At 35.4% G+C, this 13,298-nt stretch overlaps 1 protein-coding gene and 1 pseudogene across 2 annotated transcripts; both read left to right on the top strand.

Moving 5' to 3' along the window:
- Positions 1-3,571: 3,571 nt before the first annotated feature.
- On the top strand, positions 3,572-7,773 carry LOC104742701 (putative LRR receptor-like protein kinase At1g51890). 2 transcript variants are annotated; one of them, XM_087485862.1, is made up of 13 exons: positions 3,572-3,900; positions 4,018-4,555; positions 4,636-5,114; positions 5,188-5,335; positions 5,412-5,483; positions 5,593-5,661; positions 5,747-5,830; positions 5,972-6,102; positions 6,183-6,430; positions 6,527-6,653; positions 6,735-6,800; positions 6,904-7,093; positions 7,184-7,773. In XM_087485862.1, exons 1-13 carry the CDS (start codon positions 3,819-3,821, stop codon positions 7,590-7,592), a joined length of 2,643 nt encoding a protein of 880 aa, XP_087341988.1. In that variant the 5' UTR covers positions 3,572-3,818; the 3' UTR covers positions 7,593-7,773. The 2 variants fall into 2 exon arrangements, with proteins under 2 accessions (XP_087341988.1, XP_087341987.1); XM_087485861.1 differs by having other exon boundaries at positions 3,699-3,900; positions 6,527-6,800.
- A 717-nt stretch (positions 7,774-8,490) lies between these two features.
- LOC104744073 (putative LRR receptor-like serine/threonine-protein kinase At1g51880) lies at positions 8,491-12,469 on the top strand (annotated as a pseudogene).
- The last annotated feature ends 829 nt before the right edge of the window (positions 12,470-13,298 follow it).

Here is a 13,298-nt window from a genome sequence, read left to right as displayed (position 1 = left end):
CTCCCTCACATGAAGCTCATGGCCATGGAGGTTAAGGAGTTTCACACAAAGCTTGCAGCCAGTTTGGTCCTGAGTTTAGATAACAAACCCAAGCTTCCTATCAGTTGGCGATATGTGGCAATTGGGGACAATGGGTGTGAGCTTCAGAATCAAGCAGATTGATGGATCAGATTCTAACTTTGAGCTCAGCAAAGAAAGCATTCGAACACTGCTTAGCGGCTGGTCATGACATGGATATAGCTCAGACCACTCTAAAGAACACAATAAACTACTTCCGAGGAGTCCTCGACTTGACCAAGCAGATATGATTAGAACTAGAGAATTTGAGATTGGTATCGCAATGTCATTCAAGGATTTAGGTAGATCACTCCAAACCCCGACCAGTACAGACAAAACACAACACAAGAAGCTTCAACACCCTCTTTGACTAGAGGCATAACAAACATTCTCATCCTTACATGAGTTTAACAATACTCTTGTCCATAGGACTGTTGTATCCCTAAAATAACTGATTAACACAGAATTGGGCTTGAGTTTCCAAGGATACAATAAAGGCTGGTTGCTAAAACAGCGATAACCAACACTCCGTGGAGGTGTGGTTATAATGTCGTAGCTTTTCAACATATGTAGCCGAAACCGACGCAAGAACACATCAACCCAACCTAGGGGAACCAAGACTCTTCGAGCATAGTAACAAAATATGACAGGTGTTAGATAGTTTACACACCAAATGTCATCTCCTTAGCAAAAGTTGAGAAAAATAGTAATAAAATATGACAGGTGTTAGATAGTTTACACACCAAGTGTTAGCAAAAGTTGAGAAAAACCTTCTTATATTATCTAATATATCAGAAATTAAGACCTAACATTTTTGAAAAATTAAAAATTCCAAAAATACCAAAATTTTCCCAAAGAAAAGGAGAATAAACTAGGGTTCCTTTGGTAATGTATCCAGTATATCCATGTTCCAAAGTCGAATCACAAAGGCATTTTTGCATGATGCTGTCACAATGACCAATTAGTCATGTCCGTTCTTCTTGTGGCTGTATCTGCTCCACCGCATGACACCGAGTGTGCTCCGCCGTGGGAGAGAAGAGACGAAGCAAGGTCAGAAGAAGCCCATTTGCTGTATATGGGCTTTTAGTTTTAGTTATTGTTGGAGTCAAGGTATACATATAGATTCGGACCCGCACGTATTTAAAAAACTTAGAAAATTTTCATGTAAACTTCTACTCAGACCTGCATAAATAATATATATATAAGAAAAATTAAGATATAATTTAGATACATGATATTACATGTATATTATTCTAAATGTAATTCAAACATTTCCAACTGTGTGTTTAATTAGGATGTTAAATCAAATTTGGATTCGGTTTCAGTTTCATTTATTTCACGTATTTAACCTAGATATATATATATATATATATATATATATATATATTAAAATGAGATACTCGTTTTGTTCTGTATACATCACGCTAAATATATTAAAATTGAATTTAACTGAAACCATCTTGTTAAATGTATGAGACCACTAAATGTTGTTACTACTGATATACTCGTCTTGTTGTTACTACTAATAAACCGTATTCATACCCGTGTTCATGTCTACTTGTCCATACCCATCTCGTTGCATATCGTTGCGGACCTTAATATAATTGTCAAACGATTAAACATGTCTAATATGTCTGATTGCAACGTTTAATTTTTTTTTTGGCCTGAAAAAAACCCATTCATCGTAATTCACATGAGTAAATAGTATGTCCGCATATGTTCTGTTTGAATTCTTGTTCCCAAATTCGTGTCCCGTATTTTGCTATACATCTCATGAATATACTCACACAAAATTCTCATAACATGATTATTATGGAACAAATTTGAACAATTTCCTAAAATATAACAAATATGTTATTTAATTTTCTTAATATCTAAATTGGGTCATTTTGACAATATGGATATTTGATATGATTTTTTTTAACCCTTAAGTGTATTTCCCAACCTTAGGTGTATTTCCCAATTAATAGTATAGATTTCTTTCAATTATTGAATGAAATCTTCCTTAGTTATTCTAATAACAATTTAATGTAAATCCCCTATATATTTAATGATCTTCGATTATTTCACCATTAGAGCTTTATAAAATTATTAGAAAGGTAACATTATTTATATTTTTAAAAATCTGATTTTAAATATATATATTTTTACATCTCATATTATAGTTATATTATTATATTACAATACATAATAAAATTAATTTAATTTTAAAAATATGTAGGGGCTAATATTTATCAATTTTTGAATAATATTTACCAATTTATAGGAGCAAAATATTGTGTATATAAATAAATTGAATATCAGTGGCAGTTGACAAAAATATATATATAGCAGTGGCAGTTTTATGTAATTTTATAGAATACTAAGGGTGAACAATAAATTGGCTACAAAGCTCTTTTGCAACAACACGTCAGTTTTTTTTCCATAATATTTCTCTTTTAATATATAAATGATTTTTTTTTAAATTTAATGTTAAATTATATTAAAAAAAAAATAAACGTTTTACACTGGAGAGCAAAGCTTTTTTCTCTCAAAACATTTCTAGAATAAATATACTATGACTTAATAGATCTTGTACATATCTACAATAACATATCCCTCCTTCTATTTTTTAATGAATTTAATTTTTGTCTTCTATATATCCTATCACGTAAGATGCATGCTTTAAATCTTGATAACAATATAACTACAATTATTTAATATTTTGATTCACGAATAAGCCAACGCATCAAATCCATACACTAACAAATATTTAACTGAAGTTAACGCTTTGTAATTTCAAGGGATATTAGTATAGGCAACGACGACGAGGTATAAATCCAGAATTACCATAGTTGACTTGTTCATTTCTAAAATTTCATTCACTTTACCTTTAAAGAGAAAAAAAAAAGAATTTTAACTACATTTTTTTTTCAGAAGAATTTATACTACATATATTCCTTATACCGTCAATTGACTTGACTATAATAAAATGGAGACATTATTTATCCCCATCTTCAATTTACATATTTTTAGATCTAATTTGGACCAGAACTCTACACCGTAAAACCTATTGATTTATCACTAATCCGGTTTTAGTCTAATACAAAATTTTATTAATCGTAAATTGAAAAAAAAAAACTAAAAAGCTTGTAATTAAACGTGACAATTTCCAAAATCTATAGCCTTCATTAAAGTTAAACTAGTTGTGTTTGAAAATATGAGTTAAAAGTTTTGAACCGGTCATTGACGAAAAATGAATCCAAAATTTCTATTTTTTTTAATTGTATATAGTTTATTGGAGAAATTAAGTTATTTGTAATTCTAATAATTTCTAATAATTCTGATAAAGATTTCAAAATGTTAATCGAATAAAATAAATAGAATGGTGACGAAAATCACCAAAATTGGTTGATGTGATATATTATTAATTTATTTTGTCATTGTATTATTTTGGTAGGGCAAGACACTGCAACTCACTTTGTTTATTTCTATTTCTTTATTTACTTCGTTTGTTTCCACTTTTTTTTTCTTTGATTATATATTTGCCACCAGTACTTAGTTTGAACATTTCCACAACGCACACAAAATTTCGTAGGCAAATAAGAGTAATGTTACAATCACCTGAATAAATCTAATGCTGAACAAGACTTAGCCATCTTCGTTGACCTGTTTAGGTCAATCTTTGCCAATCAAGAACAAATTACAATGATGAACAATGTATAGTCTCCTCTGAATCAGAAAAGCACACATCCCCCCCCCCCCCCCAAAAAAAAAAAAACATGAAGTTTCTTCATGGCTTTTTGCCCTTCTTGATCTTAGCTTTTGACATTTTTGAATTGGTTCAAGCTCAAGATCAATCAGGTTCTTTACTCAGCTCTTTTTTTTTTTTTTTTATTCTCCTCTGTTTTCAGGAAAGCTTGATAATTAAGCAGATTAAGAAACCCTCTTTTAAGTTTGTAAATCTTTGGTCATGAACAGGATTCATCAGCTTAGATTGTGGTTTGGTACCTAAGGACAGAACGTATGTGGAGAAGTCGACGAATATAACATACAGATCAGACACAGATTACATCGAGAGTGGATCCCCCGGGAATATCAACGAGATGTACAGGGCACAGTTTCAGCAACAGACTTGGTCCTTGAGAAGCTTCCCTGAGGGTCAAAGAAACTGTTACAACTTCACCCTCACCGTGAAACGCAAGTATCTGATCAGAGCAACCTTTATCTATGGGAATTACGACGGTTTGAATCAACTCCCGACCTTTGATCTTCACATTGGTCCTAACAAATGGACTTCGGTTTCAACCCTAGGAGTGACAAATGGTTCAATCCACGAGTTGATCCATGTCTTAACACAAGACCGTCTTCAAGTTTGTCTTGTTAAGACAGGGGAAACAACACCATTTATTTCGTCCTTGGAACTTCGTCCTTTGAGTAATAACACATACGTCACACAAAGTGGATCGCTGATAGCGTTCGCAAGAGTTTTCTTTTCACCCACGCCATCGTTCGTCAGGTAAGGTTTTTGTAAATTTCTTGTTTTGCTCTTTGGTGATAGGTTAACAAAAAGGACTAATTAAGGAGCCTCCTTCTTAGGTATGATGAGGACGTCCATGACCGAACTTGGACTCCATTCTTAGGTAACAAAACTTCCGTGATAAGCACGGATGCTTCGGTTGATACAAGTAACTTTTACAATGTGCCTCAACCTGTGGCGAAAACTGCTGCTGTCCCTGCAAATGCTACTCAGCCTCTGACCATAGATTGGACTCTCGACGACATCACTGCACAGTCCTATATATACATGCATTTCGCTGAAATCGAGAATCTTGAAGCTAATGCGACTAGAGAATTCAACATTACTTTTAATGGTGGCCGAAACTGGTACTCCTATTTTAGGCCTCCAAAGTTTAGTATAACAACTATATTCAATCCAGGAGCTGTGAGTTCTCCTGATGGGAAGTTCAATTTCACTTTCGAGATGACCGGTAACTCTAGTCTTCCTCCACTTATCAACGGTCTCGAGATTTATAAAGTCCTTAACATTGAACAGCAAGAGACAGACCAAGATGAAGGTAAGTTCTTGGAACCTATTCTTCTACCAAGATATTTCTGTCTTTTTAGTTTTAACATTGTCTGATTGATCAGTTTCTGCTATGATGGACATCAAGACAACATATGAATTGATGAACAAAAGATCTAGTTGGCAAGGAGATCCATGTGCTCCTAGGCTATATCGATGGGAAGGTTTAAACTGCAATTATCCTGTCTCTGAGCCACCGCGGATCATATCCTTGTATGTTTTGCTTGTTCATCGCAATTTCTTTAGTTTCGGGTTTATCACAAGTTCTTACTTTTGGATTCTCTATTAGGAACTTGAGTGGAAGCAATTTGACTGGTACAATATCATTTGATATATCCAAGCTAACACAGTTGACCGTTCTGTAAGCATCCAAACAGTCACACCAATAAACTTATAGTATGGTTTGTTGCAGTGGGAGAAGGACATTAACTCTGCATTCAAAAACATTGATTTTTCTCTTTAACGCGCAGAGATTTATCAAACAATGATTTATCAGGAGAGATTCCAGAGTTTCTTTCGGATATGAAGCTGACGCTCATGTAAGCTTCTTATTGACTATGCCTAGTTCTCGCTTGCTCTGCTCTTTCTGTGCTGTTCTGAAAGATTCAGTCTTTTCATATGCAGAAACTTAAGCGGAAACTTGAAACTTGGTCGCTCAGTTCCAGAGCCTCTTCAACGAAAGATAGATAATAAATCTTTAATACTAATGTAAGCTTTTCATACTATAATGGATTCAATTTCAACCTTTTCGACGTCACAAAAAGTATTTTAGACTCATGTGCAACAGTGTCTACATATAGTGTCTAACCTTCTTTTTTTTTCATTTCACATCACCTTTAATGATTGCAGTAGAGATGGAACCGGAAAAAATAGTAAAAATGTGGTTGCTATCGCAGCATCAGTGGCTAGTGTGTTTGCTCTGCTACTTCTCTTGGCTATTGTTTTTGTCATCATAAAGAAAAAACGGAAAACTAATGAAGGTATGACTAGTTCTTGAAGACTAACGAAAATGAAAATGAAACTTTATTAGATTTTTATTCACTTCGTTTGGCATTTACAGCTTCAATGCCCGTATCAGTCACTACTGGCACGGTTAAAAGTGAGACAAGATCATCCGGTTCATCAATCATAACAAAGGAACGCAAGTTCACCTATTCCGAGGTACTAAAGATGACGAAAAACTTTGAGAGAGTTCTTGGTAAAGGAGGATTTGGAACAGTCTATTATGGAAACTTGGATGATACTCAAGTTGCTGTGAAAATGCTCTCTCATTCATCAGCTCAAGGATACAAGGAGTTCAAAGCAGAGGTACTTTAGCAAGGAATGGATCAGTTAGTTCAATTGTTTTTAAATGGCACTAAGTTTCTCAGTCATGAAATGGTTACATTTTATTATCTTCATCAGGTTGAGCTTCTTTTAAGAGTTCATCACAGACATTTGGTGGGACTTGTGGGTTACTGTGATGATGGAGATAACTTGGCTTTGATCTATGAATATATGGCAAATGGAGACCTCAGGGAAAATATGTCAGGTAAACACTTTAACTTAAAAGACTCTTATTTAGTAAAATCCATCTCCTTCCACATGCTTAAACATTTAAATCTCGGTACAGGAAAACTTAGTGTTAATGTTCTAAGTTGGGAAACAAGAATGCAAATAGCTGTTGAGGCAGCACAAGGTAAATAAAATTCTTGACTTATTTTCTTTTCATGACATAACTTATCTTTTTGTCTGCTTGTCTTAAAGCAAGATTGACATAAATTAACAACCATTTGTAACAGGATTGGAGTATCTTCACAATGGATGTAGACCTCCTATGGTTCATAGAGATGTGAAACCAACTAACATCTTACTGAATGAACGGTCTCAAGCAAAACTAGCCGATTTTGGACTCTCGAGATCTTTTCCGGTTGATGGTGAATCTCATGTTATGACCATCGTTGCAGGAACACCTGGTTACCTAGACCCTGAGTGAGTGAACCAATCATTTTCGTTATACTAAAATTAGTAATGAAGAATTGTGAATTGTAATCTCTGTCTCTCTCTTGTATGATTTTTCAGGTATTATAGAACAAACTGGCTAAGCGAGAAGAGTGACGTATACAGTTTTGGTGTAGTGCTATTAGAATTAGTCACAAACCAGCCTGTGACAGATAAAACCAGAGAGAGACCTCACATTACAGAATGGGTTGGATCCATGCTCACCAATGGGGACATCAGGAGTATTGTCGACCCAAAACTGATGGATGACTATGACACAAACGGTGTTTGGAAGGTCGTAGAGTTAGCTCTAGCATGTGTAAACCCATCTTCAAGCCGTAGACCGACGATGCCACACGTGGTGATGGAACTAAATGAATGTCTGGCTTACGAAATAGAAAGGAAACAAGGGAGTCAAGAGACGTACACAAAGGATTCTGTTGAGTTTAGTCCATCCTCTGTTTCTGATTTTGCTCCTAGAGCGAGGTAAACTGAAAAATCTTTGATGTGATGTGAAGCTAAGCTATGCTTTTTATAATAATCTACTGTTCATACTGAAATGTATAAGATAGCTCTGTAAATTTACCTCAGAAAGTATTAGTCTCTCTTATGTGTAACATTCTTGGATTCCAAGAAATTGATATGTATGGTATTAGTAGTCTGTGGTATAAGGGACGCCTTGAATCTTGGTAACATTTAAGAATAAGTAAACTCGTTAACAGTATACTCACTAATATTCAAAATAAATGGTGGTACTGAAAATAATTGGAGGGAGCGTAATTCTCGTAAATATGGGGAGGTTCCAAACTCAGCAGGTCGACTAATAACTTGGATTGACAAACAAGTCCGGAATCAGCTCCTCGCTATCTCTGCTTCGGGGGACAGGCGCTATGAGGAGGGTCTTCAAGTTTGGTTTGCTTCTAGAGATCTTGGTTGAATTGATGGTTTCTTTCATCATTAAATTTTTTGTAAAGTTCTTTACTAAAGTCTTTTTCAGCTACACATTGTACTAGTTGTAAAAACGCAATTTTTTTCTGAGTTTAATTTAACATTATATACAAAAAAAAAAAAAAAAAAAAAAAATACTAGCTAGATTTCATTTTTTTAACTTCCTACCCAATATAATACGATTTGGGCACTCCAACGCCTGAAAACAGAAAGAATGTCGTAGACACGTAACGTTTACTGTAATAACCACCTAAATAAAATAATCTAATACTGAAGAATGAAGACTTAGCACAAAGCTTTACAACCTATTGAGAGCCAAATCAATTGACCAATATAATGTGTATCTCAATATTTGCCAATCAAGAACAATGAAATTAAGATGAATCATAACCTCCTCTAAATCATAGCATTCACTTCCAAACCAAAAAACAAAATTAAACATGAAGTCTATTTATGGGTTTTTGCTCTTCTTGATCACAGCTAATGGCATTTTTGAATCAGTTCAAGCTCAAGATCAGTCAGGTTCTTACTATTTGCTTATTTGATTCCTATTTAGATTAGGGAACCCTTTGGATTTTTCTTTAATAATGTTATTTATGGTGTTGATCACGCATGAACAGAATTTATCAGTTTGGCTTGTGGGTTAGTCCCTAAAAGCACAACTTTTACGGAGCAGACGACAAATATAACGTACAAATCAGATGCAAACTATATCGATAGTGGATTGGTGGGGAGGATCAGGGATGAGTATAAACCGTTGCTTCAGCAACGGGCTTGGACCTTAAGAAGCTTCCCTGACGGTAAAAGAAACTGTTACGACTTCAACCTTACAGCTAAGAGCAAATACCTGATCAGAGGAACCTTCATGTATGGGAATTACGACGGTCTAAATCAAATCCCCAACTTTGATATTCACATTGGTCCTAACAATTAAACTGGATGGAAAAGGAAACGGTACCATCCAGGAGATGATCCATGTCTTACGACAAGACCGTCTTCAAGTTTGTCTTGTTAAGACAGGTAAATCGACACCGTTTATATCGTCGCTGGAACTTCGTCCATTGAACAATAATACTTACGTCACGCAAAGTGGATCGTTGATCGCACTTGGAAGAGCTTTCATTGCACCCACTCCGGTATTCATAAGGTAAAGAAGGATTTTTAATTGTATTTTAGCCTTGCATGTGCGTTTGCTTATATACAGTGGATATCTAATTAGGATGCAAAAGTTGTATCCAAATGCAACATCCACATGGAAAAAGCTACAAACGAACATCTAACGGCTAAATATGGATGCATCTTACGAAGGGGCCTCTCTTGTTTTGTTTTATGGTTTTAACAAATTTGAGTCCTGTGGCTTTTCCTCCTGTGTTTTTAGGTATGATGAGGATTTCCATGATCGAATCAGGATTCGACACTTAGATAACGAAACAATGTCGATAAGCACAGACCTTTTGGTCGATACAGGTAACCTCTATGATGTGCCACAAGCTGTGGCAAAGACTGCCTCTGTACCTGCAAATGCTAGTCAGCCTCTGACCTTTGGTTGGACTCTTGGCAACATCACTTCACAATCATATGTATACATGCATTTTGCTGAAATCCAGACTCTGAAGGATGGTGAGATCAGAGAATTCAACATTACTTATAGTGGTGGCAAGAATGTGTACTCCTATTTTAGGCCTGAAAAACTGGAGATAACAACTTTATTCAGTCAAACAGCTTTGAGTTCTCCGGATGGGAATTTCAGTTTCACTTTCACTATGAACGGTAACTCAATGGTATGGAGATTTATAAAGCCTTAGAGCTTCTAGAACTGGAAACAGATCAAGATGAAGGTAAATTAAGCATGTTCGTAAACCCATTTCTTTTACCATAATTTTCTGTCCTTTTAACTGTCTGGTTTTTGAAATGGTGATTGATCAGTTACTGCTATGATGAACATCAAGGAAACATATGGTTTGAGCAAAAAGATAAGTTGGCAAGGAGATCCATGTGCTCCTCAAATTTATCGGTGGGAAGGTGTAAACTGCAGTTATCCGGACACCGAGGAATCACAGATCATATCCTTGTATGTTCTGTATTCTTCATTCATCTCATGGTTATTTCTATTTCAAGGTTTCAGAGTTTCTAACTTTTATGGATACTTTACTGTTTGAAAACATTACATTATAGGAACTTGGCAGAGAATAAGTTAATCGGTTCCATCACACCTGAAATATCCAAGCTAACACAGTTGATCGAGCTGTAAGTGTCACACCGATAAGGTTAATATTATTCGAAATGCTTTAATTTATTTCTCTGTACAAACTTTTTCTTTCTCTCTCAATGGACAGAGATTTATCAAAAAACGATTTATCAGGAGAGATTCCAGCGTTTTTTGCTGATATGAAGTTGTTGAAACTCATGTGAGCTTTTTCTTATCAACGCCCTTTGCTTTTATTTGTTTGTCTTCTGTTCTGAACGCTTCAAATTTTTCATTTGCAGAAACTTAAGTGGAAATCTAGGTCTCGATAGCACAATTCCAGACTCTCTTCAACAAAGAATAAATAGCAAATCTTTAACACTAATGTAAGATGTTTATATTTCCCTTTAAATTAATCTCATAATTTTTCGAATAACGGAAAATATATTAAACTTCAATTCCTGTCAAGATACTTTGCATGTAATTCTACGATAAATTTCATATCTTCATTTTCTTCCGGTTTCCCATCACTTTCAATGGTTACAGTTTGAGTCAAACTGTAACCCTCAATGGCAAGAGTAAAAAGGTTACAATGGTTGCTATCGTAGCTTCAGTGGCTGGCGTGTTCGCTCTGCTAGTTATATTGGCCGTCTTTCTCGTCCTTAGAAGGAAAAAAGAGAAACATGCTAAGGGTATCAATAACCACCGTGTCTAATCAATACTATAAAAGTCTCTTTATGAAAAGTTTTCTGTATTCATTTTACACATTTGTGCGATTTTACAGCTCCAGGACCAACATCAGTCCCTACCGTTATAGTTAATAATGAGACACCATCATTCAATCCATCAATCGTAACAAAGGAACGCAGGATCACATACCCTGAGGTACTGAAGATGACTAATAACTTCCAGAGAGTTCTTGGTAAAGGAGGCTTTGGAACAGTGTATCATGGCAACTTGGATGATGCTCAAGTAGCTGTCAAAATTCTCTCTCATTCATCAGCTCAAGGTTATAAAGAGTTTAAAGCAGAGGTACTTTATCTATAAATGGATGGGTTGGTCCTATGTTTTTTTTTTTTTTTTTTGCATTAAGTTCTCGATTATGAAATGGTCATTTCGCTATCTTTCTTAGGTGGAGCTTCTTTTAAGAGTTCACCATAGATATTTGGTGGGACTTGTGGGTTACTGTGATGATGGTGATAACTTGGCTCTGATCTATGAATATATGGCTAATGGAAACCTAAGGGAGAATATGTTAGGTAAGACTTTAAGTAAGAGACTTTAATTTAGTAGAATCCAACTCTCAAAAACATTTGATACAGGAAAACGCGGTGGACATGTCCTAACCTGGGGAAATAGGATGCAAATAGCTGTAGAGGCAGCACAAGGTGAACATAGTCTTGACTTGTTTTCTCTTCATTGAACAACAATCTGTGTTTGGTTGTATGATAGAATAATTAATTGTTACAAACCAACAACAATTTTTAACAGGATTGGAGTATCTTCACAATGGATGTAGGCCTCTTATGGTCCATAGAGATGTTAAAACTACCAATATCTTATTGAATGAGCAGTCTGGAGCAAAGCTAGCCGACTTTGGGCTCTCTAGATCTTTTCCAATCGATGGCGAATGTCAAGTCTCAACTGTGGTTGCGGGCACACCTGGTTACATTAGACCCTGAGTGAGTGAATCAATCAATTATAATCGCTTATTTTGGTTGTGTAGCTCAAAAGAGTAATCAAGAATGTTAGCATAATACTTCCACACTCTATTAGGTATTATAAAACAAACTGGCTAAGCGAGAAGAGTGACGTATACAGCTTTGGCGTAGTGCTATTAGAGATAGTCACAAACCAACCTGTGATAGATAAAACCCGAGAGAGACCTCATATCAGTGAATGGGTTGGGTTCATGCTCACTAAAGGAGACATCAAGAGCATCGTTGACCCAAAACTGATGGGGGACTATGACACAAATGGTGCATGGAAGATTGTAGAGCTGGCTATGGCATGTGTGAATCCGTCTTCGAAACGAAGACCAACAATGGCACACGTTGTGATGGAGCTAAACGAATGTGTGGCCTTAGAAAATGCAAGGCGGCAAGGTGGTGAGGAAATGTACACAGGACACTCTGTTGACTTTAGTCACACTTCCGCTTCTGAGTTTTCCCCTCGAGCCAGATGATTTGATGATGCAGCGCTTGAGAATATTTTTGATATGATTTCATGGAAAGCTATCCTGTTTCCTGTTCTTTTTCCATTGTGAATTTCCCAATGTATGTGTTAAAGAAACAATGAACATTCTATTCCTTTGTATAAAACTAAGTTTTCTATGAGTGCTTCTTTATAGGTAACTCAACTATCCTTACTTATGAACGGCCTCGAGACATATAAAGGTTTAAACATTCCGCACCTTGACACATACCAAAATGAATGTAAGAGTATTTGTAGCGGGGAGAACTCATTTTAGTCTCTCAAATATATTCTTTTAATAAAATTTTATTTTTATTTTAAAATTAAGTTATAGATAAAATTAAAAACCAATATAATTATACAGTTACATGTGTAAAATAAATTTTAGAGAGGTTTTCAAAATCTCTCATTTGAGAGACTAATTTTTCTCTCTTTCGTACTTTTTTGTAATGATGTTGTGTTCTTGGTGTCTTTTGTCCTTCATTTAATATTCGTTTTGAGTCATTTGTCGCATATTTGTCTGTTTTTTGTGTTTTTTTGGTCTTTTTGTGATTAGGTGTGAAGACGATGTGCTGGATTTGGAGTCTTTTTGTTGGATTTGAGCTGAACGGAGTAAAGAAGCAGGAAGGAACATTTGGACATCTCCAAGTTGAACTGAATCAGAAGTCTGTAGAAAAGTCTGGAGAAGTCTGGTAAAATCTATAGACAAGTCTGCTGAAGTCTAGTGAAGTCTGGTGAAGTCTGTAGACAAGTCTGGAGAAGTTTGCTGAAGTCTGTACACAAGTCTGCTGAAGTCTGAAGAAGTGTGGTGAAGTCTGAAAACAAGTCTGCTGAAGCATGGAGAAGTCTGGTGAAGTTATGTCTACGATC

The sequence above is a fragment of the Camelina sativa genome, chromosome 14 (genome assembly GCF_030686135.1).
Source record: "Camelina sativa cultivar CO46 ecotype springtype chromosome 14, ASM3068613v1".
NCBI lineage: Eukaryota > Viridiplantae > Streptophyta > Magnoliopsida > Brassicales > Brassicaceae > Camelina > Camelina sativa.
Note: the sequence above shows the minus strand (reverse complement) of the source record. Positions and strands in the feature narration are given on the sequence as shown.

Excerpts from the sequence above, each read along its gene's own strand:
- LOC104742701 (XM_087485861.1), top strand. The coding sequence starts at position 3,819 with ATGAAGTTTCTTCATGGCTTTTTGCCCTTCTTGATCTTAGCTTTTGAC. Across the intron at positions 4,556-4,635 it reads CCCACGCCATCGTTCGTCAG|GTATGATGAGGACGTCCATG; the intron begins GTAAGGTTTTTG and ends CCTCCTTCTTAG. Across the intron at positions 5,336-5,411 it reads CCACCGCGGATCATATCCTT|GAACTTGAGTGGAAGCAATT; the intron begins GTATGTTTTGCT and ends ATTCTCTATTAG.